Below are 23,035 nucleotides of genomic sequence, written 5' to 3'. Positions count from 1 at the left end.
CATGCCTGACAAATACTCAGATATATCACTATTGTTGATGTCATTCTGAGAAATTGTTCCAGGAGTGCCAGTCTTTCAAAGTAACATGTTTAACAGCTTGCACGAGGCATTCAGTTCTTGAGTCTTCTCCATCAAACATTCTGATGTTCATAACGAAGAACTGGTTTGATACCAAGTATGAGTCATACATGCAAATCATTGCATTTACTAAAATTTGTAATGTTTTGCACATTTTCAAAACGTACGAAATATAGTTTACTTGTTCGGCACAGTGTAGCACCATTACATTGCACTTCCATTATGTTCAAAACAATTATGTGCCTCAAATAATGTTTATTAAAATGAAAACAGAATTTGAATGAGCAGTTTTTAAGTAAGGATACCAGTTTTAGACTGTCAGCATGGATCTTAGGAGAGCATGAGGAACAATGTTCACTTTACTGAGGATAGTAGGAGGGCTGCTGTTGAATTGGTACTTTCTGGAACTAGTCTTTACAAGGCAACTGCTGTCAAGAATGTCAGTTATAGGACTCTTTCCAGGTAAAATGTCCTTTGATCAGTTGTTTTAACTAAATATGCACTTCATGAAAAATCATATAATTTAAATTACCCAGTATTTCAGTTTATTCTACATTGTTAAGAAGAGTAAAATCATTCAAATGTGTCCAGAATGTCAGTGAATTTTCTCTTATCAACAGTACTCTTTATGAGGATACATCATGAATTTGCTCAAATGTGATATGGCCTTGACAATGTAGAAGTTCAGCATTTGGCACTGAAATGGTTCATTATCAGAGCCATAAGTCCCAAGAAAATTGATGGAGAAAAACATGGCTGACATAGGTTGTCCCTGCACTTCCAGATAAGGCCAGCCAAACTTAAGCCTGCGACATCCACAAGATAGTTTATCAAGAGCCACTTCATTCTGTGATCTGAAGCATGTTTTCTATCTTATTGCTGCCTTTGGTGACAAGGATTTTCAATTTGGATGAGACTGATGCAACAGTACAAACTCCAAGGAAAGTGTGTGCTGCTAGAGGAATTAATAGCACACTGACAGTACTCCTGACATCTCAGCAATGTTTTAGCTGCAGTTCTGCAACAGATGGTTATACAGTGTAATTCCTGCTCTAGGTGCCAGTGAGGTTCAAATTGAGTCACAGGACCACCATACCAATATACCACTAGAGGAAGGTCCACCATGCCAGAGTTTTGTGGGTCCTGATGCTTTCAGAGAGATCCATGAAGCTGGAGGAGGAATGAGCAACAGATACAAATTGGAGGGGGATCAAGTTGAATTGCAACAGATACAACAGTTGTTGAGGTGTTTGTGAAACATTCAAAATGGCAGAAAATTAAACAGGAAAAAATTAAATCATAAGGCAAGTGCTTTTAAAAGAATGACTTCCCAATACAGTTAAAGATAAAATATGAGACCCATTAGATTACTCACTGAACATGCAGGTCATACTGAGGACAAAGAAGAAAACTTGCCAGTTGTTCAAGGCTATTACATTTTAGTAGATTGCCATGGGAAGTACATGGTTCACCCTTTTGGTAAAGTGATGGTGACCTATGTTTCTCTGTCTGGGTGGGGGTACAGGTGGACAAGAATCCACTTATATTTCCCCACAGGTGATATGTTAGACAATATGTAATGGTCTTACCAAACTTGCTTGGAAAAAGAAGCACATATGCCTTAAATTTAACGTCTGTTTAAAAATTTAATCTCCAGATTCTGAATATGTATTGTCACATTTAAATGTAGCCTGTATTCAAGGCATTTAATAACCCTCATTGGGTCAACAATGTAGTTTGTCATACTTTTTACACTGCACCCCTGTGCATTACATTTGGCCCCACAAAGAGACACTACCAGTTTACAGTCATATTCTCAATAAATACACTAATTTAACAGCCACACACTGAGTGCATCATTTTCAGGATTATTCAAGTTTAAGAAAGTAGCACTTTACACTGTGCCCAGCTCCTTTATTCTCTTCAGATTTTTATTTGGCACACCTGAAATCACAGGCTCTGCAAAGGAAGTGTCTACTGATTTTTTGTGTAGTTTATGTTGACAGAGGTTCTGAAGCTGCAGCACATTTTACTTTGCAGCCACATTTGGTACAAATGCAACTTCCAGGATCATATCATGAACAGATACAATCCACTAGTTTTAAACCCAGCTGTATTAGCTATTATCATGGCTTTTTCCCAAAATTTGCAGAAACTTTTCCAAAGCATTCTCAAAGAGAGTGCCAGCACATTCTGGTTTATTTATCATCCTGCTCTCCGAATGAATGAAATACTGCAGACCATGAGTAGTGTGAAGAAAGGCAGTATTAAATGACATACAGGTAGTGTCTCTACTATTACGTAATATAAGCATCTTTCAGCTCCATCAAAAATCATTCAGCACCAACCATTAGGTTAAAGTGTTCAAGAAACAGACTGACAAAACTCTCACTGATCCCTTTTCTGGCAAGCAGCCGGTAGGTACATCGGCAAGCTCTCGTTTCATTTTGCTTTGAATAAAATTGGAGAAATAGCAATTCCTAAACTCTTATAGAACCCTCATTTTCCTATGATCACTGGTAATTAGTCAATTCTGAATACTCTGCTTGTTCTGGTCTTTGCAAGTGCTACTGATCCTTCATGCAAATTCAGCCTTCAAGCTGCCTCATCCACCTTGGAAAGTCATGGTTTCCAAAACAGTCAAGCCCTTCAAAAACTTGAAACTTTTTAAAGAATTGTCTTTAATAAGTACCTTACTGAATCTCTGCCCTAGCCAAATTAAGGCATTTCCTGATAGAAATTTCAGAATTATCCTTTAAAAGTTTGTCACCTGTGTCTTGCAATCTACTGGACACAAACTTTTTTTCTTACAGTATCTCAACACACAGCCTTTTATTTTTAATTATTTGATAACCTTTGGCCAACCTCATTATTCCTGAACTGTTTAGCATTTTGTTCCTTAGACAAAGTAAACGTTCACCGAACTTTGGTTTCACACCAAGATCTGACATGGTGACAATTCTTTGTGGAATGGAAAACTTTTCCTGCCTTATCTGACATTCATTCTTGGTGAATGCTTCCACAGCTTTTGTCATCCTGGTTGACCCCATATGTTATACTCTGAAGTCTACTGTTAACTTCATATTTCCTGTAGTGTAAACTGTATACTCTGGCCCTGTTGGAGCCAAATTATAAGAAAAGAATTTCACACATGTAGGTACCCAAGTGTTACTTCATTGTTAAAACTGATGCATGGTTTAAAGTAGGACAGTTGCATGAAGTAACTTACAGTACCATATTTGTAGACTAACTCTTTATTTCGTTCATTTTGTATTAGGGTACAACAACTAATGTCATACACTCATGTCAGAACTGCAGAACACAAAAATGAAGGAGTTAAACTACTTGTTAAGCCCAATCAACAGAGGGAAAGACAGCTAAAAACGGACTTTGAGAGGTCTAAAATACTCCACAGAGACAACAAAGGTCTTTAACTGAAGATTAAATGTCTTACACCATATTGCTAAAATGGGTAAGAAGTAAAATGTGCTCAATGGCCTGCACGTTCACTAAAATGAGCAGTAACTCGGAAACCTAATTGAGATCTTAAGTTGTTAAAGGGATTTCACCAAGAAATGCACTATCACCAGTAGAGGATAATGAGCATGAAGCAATGGGGGATCTACAACCCTTCACTCATGAGGTGTGGTGTCTCAGACTGCACAACAATTTTTGAAGTCCCTCTCTCCAAGGCCAGTTGTGGAATGCTGCTATACTCACCCTACCCTCCTTAAATTGCCAAGCCTACAATGTATTGTTTTCAGTTGGATTATCACCTGTGTTAATTGGTGAGAGAAGAGACCCAACTGCAAGGTCATTCATCTCATCAGATTAGGGAAGTAAGTCTGCTGTGCTTTTTCAAAGCCACCATCCTGGCATTTGCCTGGAACAATTCAGGGGAAACCACAGAAAAACCTAAATGAGGATGACTGGACATGGGATTTAACTGTCATCCTCCCAAATGTGAGTCCAGTGTGCTACTATGTTTATTGTTGACATGTTTATTGATGTTTAGTCTCTTAGACCATACCTTGTGTACCATGTACCTGTTTTCTTCAATACAGTACCACATAGGTCAAAATGTGTTGATGCAATTGTCATTTTCAACTTCTCAGTTTGATGAAATTTTGTGTCAATCTATGGAAGAAAGTGTCAGTGATATACATCATGGAAAAATGAAGGAGACTTCGATATCAAATTAGCCAGTGATCACAGTTCTGTTATCTAACAAGGGTATCATTCAGATGAACTTTGGGAAAGTTGTTATGAAAATTGTCTTTTCAGTGAAACATTTAGTGTGTGCTAAAATCTAATGTGTTCTGAGTGCTGATAAATTTAGTACCAGCAGTTAATGTGAATGTGAGACTGTACCTATCACATGGAATTTTATCTGCAAATTGAAACCCTGGAATATAGTTTTATTTGGAAATTTGCTGAAAGGATTGTTTAATTTTCCAGAATGTAAAATTCAATACTCTAACAGAGTATTTAAGTGTATTATTTGAAAGAACACAAAATTATGTGATTTTGTGTGATAAATAGTAAAATACTGCAGACTTTAAGACAATAAAATTAACTACAAGCATTTTAACAACACTAATTGTGAAAATACGTATTATATGGCATAAATTAAAATTTCAAATGATTTTTGCCTTAAATCTCAGTTTACACAAAGGGGTCCCAGAGATCACATCTCATGGTGTACATTACAAAACAGTCACCTCACTACTTGAGGGCTATTACATGGTGATGGCTAAACACTGTGCCCAATGTGCAACCTAACTAAAATGATCTCATGATGGCAAGAGGGCCAAGAGGATATTAGCAAATCTGGTGAAAGGGTAATTCCTCAGAGCTTGTTCCCTTAAAGGGAAGACCAGTGGCGATGCCAAAGTGGCCACCTGCTGACACAGAGCAACAAATCTGAGGGAATGAAAGAACTAGCAGGCCAAGGTTCAAGGATTGCAGGCTTGGCAGCAGCGGCAGCAGCAGCAGCAGCAGCAGCATCAACAACAAATCAATTGTCTATGAGAGTGGTGTGACCAGGAACCTACATAAACACCACAATGGGTCCATCAACAGTTTTCAAGTGAAAGCTTCCTTGACCCTTTGCACAACAGGATGGACATTACAGCACACACAAAAACCCTTTGGTAACACAGGGAAGTTACCTGTATAAAATAATGCTTTGACAGCAGACAACAAACTCCTGTGAAATGGCTGATAGTTTGTGCACAAGGTGAGCAGCAGAGAAAGTTGATACGGCTTGCTTAATATCCATGAGCTGCTGCCTGATTCCTATTAGATACCATGAAATAATTGTACCCCAAATGACCCAGAGCTTATCGGGAGGACTTAAAACTAGATTTATACTCTACAAGAACAGGCATACTAAACTAACAGCATAGATTTCATTCTGGGCACTACTGTAAGACTGTTCTTTCAGTTGACGTACTGTTTGAAAGCAGTTACTTCAGAAGCATAAGTTCTGTGTCTCCACCAATATTTTGAACCAAGAATTCTAAAGTTTATTCAGTTGAAGAGTAAATACAACTTTATACATTGAAGAAGTGTCTTAGTACAGTTCAGACTGCTGTTCAAAATGAAGTAATTCACATGTTACAGTTGATCAACACGAAGTGTCATTTCCTTAAACCATTGACTGCATGCAGGTGCTATATGTGACTGACTGTGCATGCATGTGTCTTTTAGGCCACAGACCACAGCAGCTGATACATGGCTTTATCTGACAGCAGAACCTTCCAGATTTTGAATTACCCTGAATTTCATTTGCTCACCTGGCCAAGAAATCAGTACTGTCAATTTCTCAACAATCTTCACAAGATTCCTGAGATAAGGTCTATTTTCACTGTAAATTCAAGGAATATCAACCCACTTCACTGTAGGGAATGTTTAGGAGAGGTTCTGTCTTTTCACATACATTTCACTACAAGCTTAAGCATACCTTATGGTGATGAAATGTGATTTCCACATCCCTACATATAACTGATCAGAACTTTACTGATTGTTATAAAAATCAAATAGGTATCAGTTCAGAACTGAATAAATAACTTAGTTCAATTATATTACTTGTTCCATGGATCATGAACAAGATTCTTTCGTAATGATGTGGAATGTGTCAAAGTAAACAAGATTCATTTATCCCAAATAATCATTGTTAGTCTTATATACGGTACGATTGGTAATGCTTACTGTATTTCTTTGGCCTATGTCTAAAAATTCATCAATGGAGTAGAAGGAGTTGTCATTCAGGAATTCCCGTAACTTACTTTTGAATGCCAATTGGTTGTGTGTCAGACTTTTGATATTGTTTGGCAATTGACCAAAAATCTTTGCGGCAGTATGATTCACCCCCTTTTGTGCCAATGTCAAATTCAATGAACAGTAGTGAAGGTCACCCTGTCTCCTAGTATTTTAGCTGCGAACTGTGCTATTAATACTGAAGTGATCTGGGTTACTAACAACCAATTTCATTAGGCTGTATATATATTGTGAAGCTACTGGCAATATCCCTAATTCTTTAAATAATTGTCTACAAGATCTTGGATGAGCCCCAGACATTCTGATAACACGTTTTTGCGCAATAAATACCTTCTTTCTTAGTGATGAATTGCCCCAAAAGATGATTCCGTAAGAAAGCAACGAATGAAAATATGCATGGTAAGCTAACTTACTGATGTGCTTGTCTCCAAAATTTGCAATGACACTAATAGCATAGGTAGCTGAGCTCAATCGTTTCAGTAGATTGTCAATGTGTGTCTTCCAGTTTAAATTCTGATCAATACAGACACCCAGAAATTTTGAACAATCTGCTTTAGCTAAAGATTTTCCCCCACACACTATATTTCCAGTGTTATGCCTTTCCCTGTACTGAACTGTATGTACAGTGTTTTTTCAAAGTTCAATGAAAGTCCATTTGCAGAAAACCACCTAATAACCCTGAAAAATATTTGCATTTTCCTCAGCTGATTCTTGCTTTTTAGGCTTGATTACAATACTTGTGTCATCTGCAAAGAGAACCAAGTTTGCATCTTCATGAATATAATTAGGCAAGTCATTAACATATATTAAAATCAATAAAGGCCCCAAGACAGAACCCTGTGGTACCCATTCTTGATACATCCCAGTCTGAATAATCTGCTGCCCTTTGTGTACTATGTGGGTTTACTGTTTCAACCTTCTGCATTCTACCAGTTAAATATGAAGTGAACCATCTGTGTACTGAACCATTCATTCCATAGTACTTCAGCTTATCTAAGAGGATTTCATGATCCACACAATCAAAAGCCTTAGAGAGATCACAGAAAATCCCAATTGGTGATGTTCTACTATCCAGAGCATTTAAAATTTGATCAGTAAAAGCGTGTATAGCACTATCTGTTGAAACCTTTCTGAAAACCGAACTGACATTTTGTTAAAACATTATTCCCACTAATGTGTAAAGTTACTCTTGAGTACATTACTTTTTCAAACCCTTTTGAGAAGGATGTCAGAAGTGAAATAGGACGATAATTGTTGACGTCTGTCTTGTCACCTTTTTTATACAAGGGTTTAACTATGGCATATTTCAATCTGTCAGGAAATATTCCCCGATTCAATGAGCTATTACATATGTGGCTAAGAACTCTACTTATCAGGTGTGGACAAGATTTTAGTATTCTGTTGGAGATACCATCAGTTCCATGTGAGTTTTTATTCTTAAGTGAATATTATTTTCTTAATTTAAGACAGTGAGGTTGGTAGGATTTCAATTTCATTTGTTTGCATCGGGAATGCCTCTTTCATATAGAGTTCTGCCCTATCTGGTGAGCAGCTGGTGCCTATATTTTCCACTATATTTATAAAATGATTATTAAAATATTTTCAACCTGTGATTTTTCATTTTTAAGCTTTTCATTGTGCTTAACAGTAATACTGTTGGCCTGTGACCTTGGTTGCCCTGTTTCCCTTTTAACTATATTCCATATTGTTTTAACTTTGTTATCAGAGGTGACAGTCTCAGACTTTGTACACATACTTCTGGATTTTTTTATAACTTTCCTTAATATATTACAATATTTCTTATAATGGTTGAGCTTTTCTTCATCTCGACTTATTCTAGTGTCTTGGTATAGTTCCCATTTCCGGCTACAAGAAATTTTAATCCCTTTAGTCAGCCATGGTTTATCAAGTTTATTTGAATTATGATTCATGAATTTCTTAGGAAAACTTTTCAAATATACCCACAAGTTTATCATGGAATAAGTTAAATTTAACATTTGCATCAGGTTCCCGATAAATATCCTTCCAGTCTACCCTTTTAAAGCTTTCCTTAAATTGTTGAATTGTTATATGGTTAATTGGGCGTATTATTTTGTTTGTTTTTTTCACATTACTGTATGGAGCAAAGTCATGAAAGTAGCTGTGCATAGTAATCAGAAAGCCCGTTCTTAATAGGATAGGTGCTTACTTTTAATTTATCTTGGTCTATGAAAATGTTATCTATCAGGGTGCTACTGTCTTGTACAATACGAGTAGGAAAATCAATGACTGATGTCAGATTGAAAGAGCAAAGTAATAGTTCAAGGTCGTTCTTCTTGCTTGAGTGTTTAAGAAAATCTACATTAAAATCTCCACAAATGATGTGTTTTCCCTTTTCTGACAGATAACACAGCAAGAGATCTAGGTTTTTGAGATACATTTGAAAATTTCCAAGTGGGGACCTATACACAGTCACAATTATGAATTTACCACTGTCCAATTTAAGCTCACAAGCACATACTTCAATGTGCTGTTCTACACAGAATTTTGTGGTTTCTATGTTTTTAAAACTATGTTCTCCTTAACATAAATGGCAGCTCCTCCTTTCTCCATATTGTCTCTACAAAAATAAGTTGCTAGTTTATACCCATTAATATTTACATTTTCCATTTGTGTAGTTATATGATGTTCGGACAGGCACAGTACAACTTCTGTTGTATTTTTAATATTCTCTAATATTATTTAATACAACCTTTATTGTGTATAGTATTTCCAAAACACCACTGAAAACTTAAAAATTTGCAGAATGCTTGCTATAGCTTAAGTATTTTGTATTTAAAATTAGCTCAGACTAAAATAAAAACTGTAGTAAAAAATATCAATATCTTAAGCTAGTGAACAAAACAATTAAAAATCAATTCTTATAAAAGTGAACCTTCAAAGATTAAAAATTTTAGTTACAAATGTAGTTATAAATTTTGACAGTTTTAGTCAGGTGTGTAAATTCCATGAAATTTCATCACGACTTCAGGCTTTTTCTTTGGCGCTCGCTGCCTCTTTCCTTTTATCCGGTCTTCAAACTCACAGTCTGAACATGAGCAGGAAATGTCACTGAAAAAATATGTTTTAGTTAGTCAGTCTGAAGTCTAAAAAGAAATATAAATCTAATCAAAACGAACCATAGCTTTGAAGTTAGTAGAGTTTCACTGGCACTGATTTTTTCAGCTCTGCTGTTAGGTCTACCCTAATCACCACCTTTCAGAGAAAGGATCAAATGTATTTGCCAAAGATTATTAATTTCATTACTGCTCATAGAAATCAGTGCTGCTTTCCTTACCTCTAACTATCCTACCATTGGTGAAATAACTTAGGTGTTGGCAACATATAAGTGTTAGAGATATCACCATAACTGGCACTGCTCCAGTCTAGATTTCAACCCAGGATGCTAGATTGCTGTGGGATAGTGCCAACTGAAATGTGAGGAGCAACCTGATATTTAACAGTTTGAAGAGAAGACTAAAACATATGTTAGTTTACTGTGGTGTGGTGTCAGTAAGGGGAAGGCATCCTATCCTTGAAGACAATTAGTAGGTTGCTGTTCTAACTTGCCATGCAGCACATGCTAGGGCTTATGCAGTGTTACAAGAACTGTGTCACATGCTCAACAGTATGCAGAGGCTGTTTTACACTGTTATCTGTACAGTATCTATACTGTGCACCAACTGAAACCCCCATGACCTGCAGCAATTTGCTCTTCAGTTTGTAGCACAGACAGAAGTTTATGACATGTGGCTAGGAAATATTCTATGGGGTGATGAGACATTTTTCACCACAGGGTACAGTGAATACATAGCACTTAAATTTTGGGTACTGTGAACTATGTTACACATCAAGAGCTGTTGCACTTGCTATATAAAGTATGTGTGGTGTGTATTCAGAAACACCTGTATTCCCAGTCTGAAGACTACACAGGGGGCCTGTGATGTCTGCACATTGATACTATTTAACACATTAACCATTGTTTGGAACAGCATATCTGTGTGGAAACCACTTTTTTCATTCAAGATGGGCAACATCCGATCACCCAGTGAGATCTGCTTAATACAACCTTCCACAAGCTTATCAGAGTTTCCAAGACACATGGCCTTCCAGATTACCTGCATCCATATGACTTAGCTCTGGGATTTCCTAAAGTGTTTTTACTGTGAACATATTTAGTCTACCTGATCAGAACATGAACGCATTGCTCAGATTCCACCAGGACTGCTAGAAGGAACTACCATGTTATGGATGCACCATATATCCAGTGCTTATGTTTAACATGTTTATGTGGTGGGGAATAAAGTCAGCATCATACCTTTCCGATTTGTTTAACCTTTTCTGCTCACATCCACAGCACATGGAAACATTTCAATACATTTCCATTCATAGTGCCAAATTTCCATCTGGTGGTCAAAACTAAATTTTTTCCAGTGTAAATCAGTTCCACACCAATGCATTAAAATGCCTAGCAAGTTTCACTACTATACAAAAATTAAAGCTCACATGAGACATCTGAGTAGTTAAACATCAGTCATAACCACCTCATAATATACCCATTTTATACTTTTTTCTACTTATACCCCAGTACAGAATGCTCTCATGGAGAAATGGTCAAGATTTTACTTCCCAATGTGTTCTAGGTTCCAGGGAGACCTGCAGAAGTCAATTCATATCATAAAGACAGTCTGCAGTTTTTGTATCTATAGTTACTTATTTTATGCCAAAGGAATTATGAATGTACTTAGCTTTGACTAGTTGCCAGTAAAATAACCATAAAATTATAATTACACATTTAAAGAAACAAGTATAGCAGTATCCTGTTGCTTTAAGCAGTCTTAAATAATGGTAAACTAAATATCTAATATTTACACATATGTAAACATACCACTAAGAATTTATGTAAGTGGCACAGAACTGTGAACCTTAATTTTACTCTTATTTGCTAAAAATTATTATGAACAGTACATCATGTTCTTTGACCAAATATTCAACAAAGGCAATTTATACGAAAGTGTTACATGTAATAAAGTTATCGTATGACCTCGAGACTTATTTTCAACCTTAGTATTACCATTTACAGTTTGTCTCCCTAATTTACCAATTTTTTCTTCAATAATACATTGTGCCAACTTATGTTCAAGATTTCTGTTTCTTACGATTACACTAGTACAGAACACGTACCTGAAGCCACCAAATCAGTGTCAGAAATGATCCAATTATGATCAAAGATAATTAAGTATCCATAGTTGAAGTTTCATCATGACTACGAGCAACGTTGAAAATTTTCAATTTACATGAATTTTGAAACTTGTAATTTTGTGATTTCTCCACAACAGATTTCACTGAATAAATTACAGACTTATCACCATACCTGCCTTTATTTCTCACTGTTCACCTAGAACCACAGCAGTGGTCACCTGGAGTGCTTAGTGGTTTGACATCACTCGAGAGTACCACAAACATTCAATCGAGTTACCAATCACGATACAGATACTGGAATTTGCTGCTAAGTTGTCATACCTACAATGAAGCAAAGTAATCTCCAGAACATCTGCATGAAGTTTCAGTCCAAAGATAATGAAATTTGAAGGCTAGTAGGAACTATTAGTCATGTTCCAGAGACTGCTAAATGAAGTGGAAACGTGTGTCCAGAAATTATGCCAGTATTATAGCTCGAAGAGGACTCCTAATAGAGCATAGTATTCAGAAAGGGTAACAAAATCAACTTAAATATCAGTTACTTCCATTTTATGGGCTGTTCAGAAATTACAGAAGTGTCTTAGGGTTTTGGATCTTTCTTTGGGTGCATCTGGAAGAACACCAAAGCATTGTGTTTTACATCGCAGGAAGATAAATAATGCTCATGAAGAGAAACATGAAAATTCATGGAAGATGTAGTTTTCCACAGCTGTTTATAGATTACAACATGAAACATGTTTAACACTGTACAGAGGAAGCTGGCAAATTAAATACTGAGCATATCGGAGACATAATTTGTAGTGAAGGTAATCTGACACCCTATGTTTGCATTCTCTCTCAAGGTAATGGCATTGCATATGCATGCAAACAGGACAAAGCACTGAAATTTTTGCATGTTTTGGAATGTAGTTTATGACATTTATGAGTAACATAGCATTAAGTATAGATATTGACAGCATCAGTTTATCTATAGTGTTTTGCACAGAGGGGATCTAAATTAACAGCTTGAGTTAAAAACATTTGTACCACAGTTGTTTCACAATACAGAGCAAAGAAATCAGAGAAATTGAAAGTTCATTTTTACATCAAGGAAAAGTTCACTGAAACTAAACAAGTGCTTTGTTGTCTTATGTGTAGAATCGTTTAACTGAATTCAGAGAGGACAGTACAGTACCCTCTACAGTACTGGAGGGGACTAATGCCATTAAGCTCCTAGAACCAATGAAGGGAAACTCCTGATCTACACCTCCATGTGTTAGAGTGGGCAACGTCACTTTTGTTATGACTAACCGACAGGGACAGAGAGGACTGGGATAAGTTGTCACCTCAGCATTTTCTGGGTAGGGCACACTTTTGCCGTGGAAATAAGAAATCATTTCGAAAGGTGGAAGAACCAGCCAATTGTCAATGGTATAGGATATGGAAGGCAACAGGAAACCTCTCATTAAAGAACTACAGTTATTCCAGGCATCAGCAGTAAGCCATGTCAGTATCTTCTGCAAAATTTTCCAGATATAAAATATTCCCCCAATTGCATCTCTGGGTGGGGACTACAAAGAACAGACAATGTGTAGGAAAAAAATCCCAATTTTAACATAGCAACTTTAATGTCCGAACACTGCTTCAGTGAAGGAAGCTAGAAAATTTAAAACTTGAAATGGAACTACTGGAGATCTATATTCCAGGTGTATCAGCTGAGACATCCCCAACCAAATGATTTCTGGTCTGAAGAATGTAGAGTCATTCCCACCGAAACTTAAGATAGACCAAGAACGGGAATAGTAGGAACAATTTTGAGGTAAAACTATGGCTCATGTGTCAAGGAATACATGTAATAGAGCTCTCAAATAATACTAGTAAAACTTTAAACTGAACAGAAGGACACAATGATAATACAAATACACACACCAACATCAAAAGAAGATGATGCAATCACTGACAAAATATGGAGAAATAAGTTATGCAATGAGAAATGTTGAGGGAGACGAAAACCTGGTTACCATGGGGGACTGGAATGTGATTTTCAGTGAAGAACTGGAAGGAAAGAATGGTCAGAAAATATGCACTTCAAAGAGGAAATCTACTAATCAAGTTCAGCTCGAGGCACTTATCAGTTGTTGCAAACACTTTTCCTACATCACAAATGAAGAAGACACACATGGAAAGCCCCCTGGAGACCTGAAGAGAACATATTGGTGACATTCCACTGAAAGCACATTTTAGGAACCAGGTGAAAGATTGCAGGAGCTATCCATATGCAGACTATAACCTGCTCCTGATGGGAAGTTCACTCAGTTTCAAATGTTTAAAAAAGAAGCCAGTAAAACAGATGGGGAACTAGAAAAACTGAAAACCGAGGAACTGGCAAAGCACTATGCTTACAAAACAGACAGCCTAGCTAAAAATTTTTAATATGGAGTAAATTAAATCTGGTATATACAAAGCAGCAGAGAATATAGTGGGAAAACTAAACCCAAAAACTAGAGTAAATGGCTTACAGCAGATATTGAGCTTATAGAAAACAGGAGAATATACAAAAATACAATTGACAAATAAAAGCTGAGTACAGAAGACTAAGGAATTTAGTTAACAGAGACACTAGGAAAACAGCTTCTTGAGTAAATGTGGAGGGAAGTGGAAGAAAATATCCAAAATGGGAAACTGATTTAGCCTACAGAAAAGTAAATCAATTTTTTAACAAACATTAACCACTCAGGCAACCTAAAAAGGGGGAAAATGCTGTTTGGTGAAGACATGGCTTTTTTGTGGTTTTAGGGCACAACTACAATGGTCATTAGCGCCCAGACTAAGTTAAGAATGCACCAAGCGGCAGAAGGTTAAAACAGCAACCAAAAGGGACAATACTATAAAAGACAGGCAGAGGATTAAAACACAGCATAATCCAATGTCAGACAGGTTTGTCAAGTTGATCAAACGAAGAATGCAATAACCTGCTCCTGGGTCATCCACTAAAATGGCATCCAGAGTACATGGCAGGCCAAGATCAAGATGCAGTGTATTAAAATCCGGACAGGACATTAAAATGTGGCGGACCGCCAGCAATTGCCCACATGGGCAGAACGGTGCCAGTGCAGCCATCAGCAGATGGTGATGGCTGAACCGGCAGTGTCCAATTCGTAACTGGGCCAAAATGACCTCCTCCCACCGAGAAGGGTGTGAGGAGGGCGTCGAAGGCGCGAGAAGAGGTTTCAAGGCCCCCAAGCTGCTTGTCCATAAGTGCAGCCTAATCAGCATCCCACAGCAATGAAACGCGCCGACAAATGACCCTGCTACACTCTGATGAAGGGACACAAGAAGCTGTCCAAGGCTGGAAGTCCACAGCCTTGGCTGGGGCATTTTCAGCTTCGTTTCCAGGAACACCGACATGACCAGGAACCCACATAAAGCTAACCAGAGAACCGTCGTCCACCAGCTGCTAAAGAGAGCATCGGATCCAGTGCACAAAAGCGGATATGGATCACTGAGGTTCTGGATGGCACTCAGGGAATCTGAGCAGATGACATAAGCAGAATGTCAGTGGTGGCAGATGAAAAGAACAGCCTGGTAGAGGGCAAAGAGCTCAGCTGTGAAGACTGAACAATGGCTATGGAGATGGTATTTGAAACTTTATGCCCCAACAATAAAAGAACACCCGACTGTCATTGGTCTTAGAGCCACCTGTATTAATGAAGGTCGTATTAATGACCTTCAAACAAAGTTCGACAAAATGGGAATTGTATACTGAACCGGGGGTAACATCGTTTGGGAGCGAGCTGAGGTCAAGGTGAACACGAACTTTAGCCTGGAGCCAAGGTGGCGTGTGGCTCTCGCCCACTAAAGGTTGCAGGGAGTGAAAAATCAAGGTGGTATTGGAGGCGACAAAAGCGAACTCCAGGGGGTAGCAGGGCAGAGACATACAACCCATATTGACGGTCGAGAGTCGTCAAAGGAACAGTAAGGCAGGAGGTCGGGCACTGACAGTAGCCGACAGGCATACCGACAAAGCAGTATATCGCGGCGGTAGGTGAGTGGCAATTCACCGGCTTCAGCATGAAGACTATACGGGACTAGTATAAACACTCCGATAGCAAGACGTAAACCCCGATGTTGTATGGAGTTGAGGTGGCGTAAGGTGGAAGGCTGTGCAGAGGAGTATATGAAGCTCTCATAATGCAGCATGGAGCGGACAATTGACCGATATAGGCGAAGTAGGATGGTTCGATCCGCTCCCCACAACATACCACCGAGAACACGGAGGAGATTTAGGGAACGGGTACAACGGGCAGCCAAATATGACATGTGGAGACCAGCTAAGTTTCCTGTCAAATGTAAGACCTAAACGTTTTGTTGTCTCCACGAATGGGAGAGCAACGGGACCGAGTCTTAAGGACGGTGGGTGAAACTTTGTAGCGCAGTAAGTTAGTACAGACCATCTTCTCGGCAGAAAAATGGAAGCCATTGGCGACACTCCAAAAGTAAAGACTGTCAAGAGAACACTGAAGACAGCGCTCCAGGAAACGTGTACGCTGTGCGTTGCAATAGATGTTAAAATCGTCCACTAAAAGGGAGCCTGATACATCAGCTGGGAGGCAATCCATTATTGGATTGATCGCTAGGGGGAAGAGAGCAACACTCAAAACTGAGCCCTGTGGCACCCCATTCTCCTGGCGAAAGGTGTGACAGGACAGAACCCACACGTACCTTGAACTGTCGATCCATTAAAGAACGAATAAAAAGAGGGAGGCAACTGTAAAGGCCCCATGTATGCATGGTGAGGAGAATGCCCGCCCTCCAACAGGTGTCTTAAGCCTTCTCCAAATCAAAGAACACAGCCATGGTCAGGCGCTTCCGCTAGCAGTTATTTATAATGAAGGTCGACAAGATAACCAGATGGTCAACAGCAGAGCGGCGCCTACGAAATAGACATTGTACATTGGTAAGTAGGCATCGAGATTCGAGCAGCCAAACCAAACGAGAGTTAACCATTCACTCCATCACCTTACAGACAGCTGGTAAGCGAGTTGGGTCGATAACTGGAAGGCAAGTGCTTGTCCTTCCCCAGCATAGGAATTGGTACAATAGACTCGCGACAGCATACGGGAACATGTCCCTCAATCCAGATGCGATTATCAGTACGAAGAAGGAAACCTTTACCAGCAGGAGAAAGGTTCTTTAGCATCTGAATATGAATAGAATCAGGCCCTGGAGCTGAGGACCGTGACCGGGCAAGTGCATTTTCGATTTCTCGCATGGTGAATGGGGCATTCTAACTTTCACGATTCGAGGAGCGGAAGTGAGGTGGCCTAGCCTCCTCTGCCTGTTTTCGGGGAAGGAAGGCAGGGTGGTAATGAGTGGAGCTCGAAACCTCTGTGAAAAAGCAGCCGAAGGCATTGGAAACATCCTCAGGGGCCACAAGGACGTCATTTGCAACCATCAAGCCAGAAACTGATGAGTGGACCTTAGTGCCAGATAGCCGGCGCAGGCTACTGCAGACAACAGAAGGAGTAAAATTGTTGAAGGTGCTTGTGAAAGCAGACCAGCTGGCTTTCTTGCTTTCTTTAATAATATGACGACACTGCGCACGTAATCTTTTATAATTGATACAATTCTCCACTGTAGGGTGGCGTTTAAAGGTGTGTAAAGCACGTCGACGAGCATGTAAATCATCTCTACATGCTGCAGTCCACCAGGGGACCAGTATGCGATATGGAGAAGTGTGAGGGATGGAATATTCAGCAGCAGTGAGAATGACTTCCGCGAGGAAGGTCGTGGAACTGTACATCTCCCCCTTGAGGGGAGTGGCTCCTTTTAGTCGCCTCTTACGACAGGCAGGAATACCTCGGGCCTATTCTAACCCCTGGACCCACAGGGGGGGGGGGGGGGCGGGGGGGGGGGTGGAAGACATGGCAAGAATACATAGAGCTGTATGCCGTAACACCTCTTTCAGAGGAAGTAACAGGAAGAGAACAGCAAGTAGACGAAGATGGCAAGAGAGATGACGTTCCCCAAGAAGAATTTGACACAGCTCAAAGAACTACAGGACAACAAAGCAACAGGTATTTATGACATCTCTGGTGACAGCGTGAAAACAATGCTGCTTGAACTTATTAAGTCAACCTATAATACAGGAGAGATACCAACAGATTTCCAGAAGTGCATCACTGTTCCTATATGAAAGAAGCCAGCAGCTACAAAATGTGAACAGTACCAAACTTAATGCCTAATATCACATGCACCAAAAATTCTCATAATAATAGTTCTGAAGAGAATTGAATAGAATGTGGAGGATATGCTGAGTGAAGATCACAAAGACTCCTTATCAGAAAGCCATTACAGAAAAATAAACCAACCTTTATTGCCTTTGTAGACCTTGAGAAGGCCTTTGATAACATTATCTGGCAAGATACATTGAGAATGCTGAAGAAAAGTGGAATGAAGTACAAAGACATCAGTGTGATACTCCGTTTCTGTAAGAATGATGTGGCACTGATTAGGGACTGTCACCAGGAACAAGAAGCAAATATTAGAAAAAGGTAAGCCAAGGATTTGCTCTCTCTATATTCAACACTTACATCCAGGAAGCTATAGACCAGGTTTAAGAAACTATTGGGGTGGGGATAAAAATTAATGGGCTGAAGTTCATTCTTAACACAGTCCATTGAAATATGGATATTTGGTTGGTTGGTTTGTGGGATTTAAGGGACTGGACTAAGGCCATCAGTCCCTTTTTTGATGAACTTTAAACATCCACAAAGAAAAAAAGAAACAATGGAGATGACACAGGACAAGACAGACAGACCAGAAGAAAGGCATTAAAATCACACTGAGTTTGACAGTGGTTGGCTGACCACAGAAATGAAAAGGAAAAGCCAACCACCAAGAAATGCACTAAAGACCCCAGTCTAAAATCGTAGCCCAAAAGCCAGACTCAACACAAAAAAGGACAAACTCTTAGATCAAGCAATAAAAACCCCCACAATAAAACTCAAAGCTAAAGCTCCTGTCACGTCATTTCAGGAAAGTGCAGGAAATTTATCACGTAGCGCAAACATCGGCCTGAGTAGAGTTGAAAGCAGGCAGTCTTAGATGTGGACCACTGTCTAAGCTGAACCGCAGGAACAAAGGTGGGTCCTCACAGCGCAATAAATAAATTATCTAGGTGTGGCCAATTCATAGCTCGTAGAGGACAACAGAGTCCTTGCGAGACCTGCAATGAGGAGTGCCATGCACTGGTAGCCTCCTTGACAGCCCGAAGTTTTTTGTAAAGGAAGGGTGCACCATTCTTCACCCCCAGGTGCAAAGTGCCTTCTGCTGCAAAACTGAAGTGAGGTCACTCTTCAGAAGGCCAATCTCCAAGGCTGGTACATTGACAGCCTGTTTTAGCAGCATATCAACATGTTCGTTTCCCAGGATGCAGACATGACCCAGGGTCCACATTAACACCACAGGGCAGCTGCAACGAGCAAGAGTATGGAGGGACTCCTGGATAGCCGTCATAAGACGAGACTGAGGGGAAAAACAGGTTGATAGCTTAAACTACAGATAATGAAGGACTGACCTGAGCAGGAGTGGATATACTCTAGGAAACAAGAGATGCAACCAGCTCAGTGAAGACACTGTAACCAGCCGGCAGTACAAGTTGTTCATAATGATCCCCTAAAGTAAGAGCATAACCGCCATGACCAGCAACGATTGAACAATCAGTATAGACAACGTCAGAGCCTTTAAACGTGGCAAGGATTCAAAAAGTGGCGGCAGAGGGCCTCAGGAGGGACTGAGTCCTTCGGGCCCTGTGCCAAATCAGGTCAAAGGCACAGGTGGGGCACATGCCATGGAGGTATACACAGAAGGGCCCAGAAAAGAGGTGGAAGATGTGGAATATGGAAAACCTCAAGCTCAGAGAAGAGCTCTGATGTGAACCGATATTTTACACCCTGACCAGGGCCACCATTCTGGAAGGTGGATGATCAACTGAGGGAACAGGTGACTATAATTGGGATGTCTAGCAAACTACAGAAGTGTGTAGCATAAGCAGCCAGTGATCGTTTGTGCCGGAACTGCAACGGAGGGACACCTGCCTCAGCAAGTATGCTGTTGACAGGGCTTGTCATCCAGAAAGCTCTAGTGGTGAGTCAGACCCCACTGAAGGATGGGGTCCAGCAACTGCAATATGGGAGGGATGCCAAACTGTAAGCCAGGCTCCCATGATCTAGATGGAACTGAAATAACACCTGGTATAGCCATAGAAGGGTAGATCGATGGGCACCCCAGCTGGTGTGACAACCAAACGAGGAGTGTTAAGATGCCGCCAGAACATCTGTTTAAGCTGCCAAATATGAGGGAGCAAAGTCAACTGGGTATCAAATACCAATACCAAAAACGATGCATTTCCACCACAGCAAGACATTTGCCATCAAGAAAGCCGTGGCTCAGGGTGGACAGTGCGTCACCGGCAGAAATGCCTGATGCAGGTCTTGGCAGCTGAAAACTGGAAGCCATGTGCTACAGCCCAAGACTGCGCCTTGCAGGTAGGGCACTGTAGCTGACATTCAGCAGCTGCAATGCCAGTGGAGCTAAGTATAGGCAGAAGACTTCAGCATACAAGGAAGCTGAGAGACATTTCCATCGCCACAGCGATCCCATTAATTGCAATGAACGAGGCAGACACTTAAGACATCCTTGTGGTACCCCATTCTCCTGAACTCTGGAACAACTATCAGAGGCTGCAACTTTCACATGGAAGGAATGAAGAGAAAATTTTGTATGAAATTTCAGAGAGCATGGGATGTTGCCATGTCATGCCTTACATATGTCAGAAAAGACAGCAACCAGATGCTGACGGGCAAAGGCTGTACAGATGGCAGACTCAAGGCACAAGAGATCATCGGTGGGAGAGCAGCCCTTATGGAACCGACCCTGAGACAGAGCCAGAAGGCTCCAGGACTCAAGTAACGGAGTCAACCTTGGCTCACCATGCATTTGAGCAAATTGTGAAGAATGGTTAGGCTAATAGAGTGGTAGCTGTCCACCTCCAGTGGGTTCTTGCCAGGTTTCGACATGGGCATTACAAATGTTCAAAAGGTCTAGGAGCTGTCACTGGCAGTCCACCGAGGTGTTTGAGCATCTGACAGTGGATGTCATCTGGTCTGGGAGCTGCATCAGAGCAAGCGGCCAACACTAAGCACCGCATTGGGGAGGGATATATGGTTTGACATCACAGTGGTAGACAATCACCTTCACCTTCTCAGATAATGTCACTCTCAAAGACCAAGATTAAGGCACTGGTGGCAATCTGATTATCCCTTGGAAGCCAGTGGATGCAGCAGACTAATTTGACACCTTGTGTCTAACTTGGCATGCAGCTCGTCATCAGACTGGACCATATTTAAGTTTTTATGGGGCGTGATAGTAACTAACATCCCAGCTTTTTACAAGCCAGTAATGCTCATGACCGCACAGAGGGTGCTGTTTTTATCAGACTGACCTGGACCGCATTATTGTCAAGTCCTCAACCTCCAAAAACTTGTCCTCTGAATGCTGTACAAAGAACTGAGACTTCATTGACAAAGGATTCCCCAACCGCTCTTACAGACTAGATACCAGGGCAAATACGTCTCAGTCATAGCCTTTCGTCTCCACAATGGTGTGGCCACAGAGGGGAAGATGTGTCACACTTCATTGCTTGTCATCCACTCTGATACCACCTACTCCGACCAAGGGCCCTCCGCACAGGTGCCACCCAGTCACAGCAAGGGTCACCTTGCAGGATGGCCATTGCCTGGAGTCCTGATGCCCCAGGGACATAGGCATCTACTCCCTTGCATACGTTGGGAGTTAACAGCACAGCCATCAGTAGAGCAATCCCCATGTCAGGGGGCTACAACCAAAATGGTACATGGCAGCCTCACCACAAAAGACTGGCTACCGTGCTAGTTATTAGGTGCTAAGTGGTCCATGGTTGTCGCCAGCACAGAAAGTGACACTGCAGAGTGCATGGCAGAAATTGCACCCAGGAATGTATCCTCTCCCAAAATACAGAGAGCGAGCGGGACTGCACTGCAGTGGCAAATAAGCTGGCTAAAAGTCTCAATGCACAATGGACACAATGCACCAAGTAAGGTGCCCTCCCCAATTGGCTCGCTCTTCAAAATTATTTTGAAATATGGGGGTCAAACCAAAGAAGGACCAACCACATAAGGGCTGAAACATTTGAGACTCCTTTTAGTCACTTCTTATGACAGGCAGAAATACCATGGGCCTATTCTTACCCCCAAACCCGCAGGGGTTCGTGGACCAGTAGCTATTATTCTCCCAAATCTGAGTGATATTCATTTGAATTCCACTGCAACAAAAGTCCCTGTGGGAGACATTGTTTACTGATCGTTGGTCTTTTCTTTCTCCCTTGCAGTGATTTACTGGGTGGTCAGGGGAACATTAGCCAGTTCCCGACTCTCCAGTTCCTCCAATTGGAAGTCCATATCCTCAATGGCATATTCCCAATCCGAGAGGTAGAGAGCTCACTGATCTGAAGATTTACCTACCACTTGAAACTTCAAACTACTTTTGGAAGGACATTTTTCTTTACTTTTGGGAGGAGCTGGTTCCTTATGCTGAGGAACAGCTTAGTAGGCTTCTGATGTTTGGCAGTTCTATGTGGCTGAGATGGTAAACCCATCACTGGCAGCTTCTGTGTAACTTCAGTTTCAGGTTTAGAATTTCCCCTGTACCCAGCAACGAAGTCCTGTCCTGAGCCCTGACGGGGACCAGCTAAGAGATTTGTATCCAAGATGAAGGCTATGTGAGAACAATATCCAAGCTGCAACATGATTTCGAACACTAAATAGAAACAAATTTGGGAGATATTACAGTGTGTATAGCACCATTGCTATTCTGTAACTGAAATGACAAACTTTAATGTAATTTGTTATTTTTTAATAATTTAGGCATACATGTATTTCTTATTTGCCTTTATCAACACTATGTATGTTTAGTTATGTTTCACATTGTACTGCATGTGTTCACTAAGCCAAGCAGAGGAGTATCAGGCAGATATAGTAATTGCTTGTCACTGAAATTTTAAAGTACCTCTCATCCAGTTTGTTACTCTGTATGTAACACTTTGTAACTAATGTCTATACTTATGTGATGTTTTCATCTGCCTGAAGGTGAACAGTATTTTAGATTACAATTCCCATGACTAGAAAACCAATTTCAGATTGAAGTAAGTGAACATGACTGTTGAGTAAGTGGACAAAATTTGTCTTTCAACCACCTTATCAGTGTGCAACAGACTGATGCGGTTACTGGTAAGTACACTGTTCAAAACACAGCCTCTTTCTACCTAACTGGAGGTCACTAATATTCTTGCTGAGGCCAAAACAGCACATCTATAATATTTAGTAACTCTGATACTGGAAACTAGCTTCCATGAAGTCCATTACCAGTGCCATTGTAC

At 40.4% G+C, this 23,035-nt stretch overlaps 1 protein-coding gene across 1 annotated transcript in view; it reads right to left on the bottom strand.

Annotated features, from left to right (window-relative positions):
- Positions 1 to 9,075: 9,075 nt before the first annotated feature.
- Positions 9,076 to 23,035, bottom strand: part of LOC126297917 (uncharacterized) — an 88,328-nt gene continuing 74,368 nt past the window's right edge. The window contains exon 6 of the mRNA XM_049989233.1: positions 9,076 to 9,450. Coding sequence (XP_049845190.1) covers positions 9,327 to 9,450 — 124 coding nt within the window. The 3' untranslated portion in view covers positions 9,076 to 9,326. The remainder of the gene's footprint in view (positions 9,451 to 23,035) is intronic.

The sequence above is a fragment of the Schistocerca gregaria genome, chromosome X (genome assembly GCF_023897955.1).
Source record: "Schistocerca gregaria isolate iqSchGreg1 chromosome X, iqSchGreg1.2, whole genome shotgun sequence".
In the NCBI taxonomy this organism is placed as follows: Eukaryota; Metazoa; Arthropoda; class Insecta; order Orthoptera; family Acrididae; genus Schistocerca; species Schistocerca gregaria.
The sequence above is the reverse complement of the archived record's forward strand: the minus strand, read 5'-3'. Positions and strand labels throughout refer to the sequence as shown.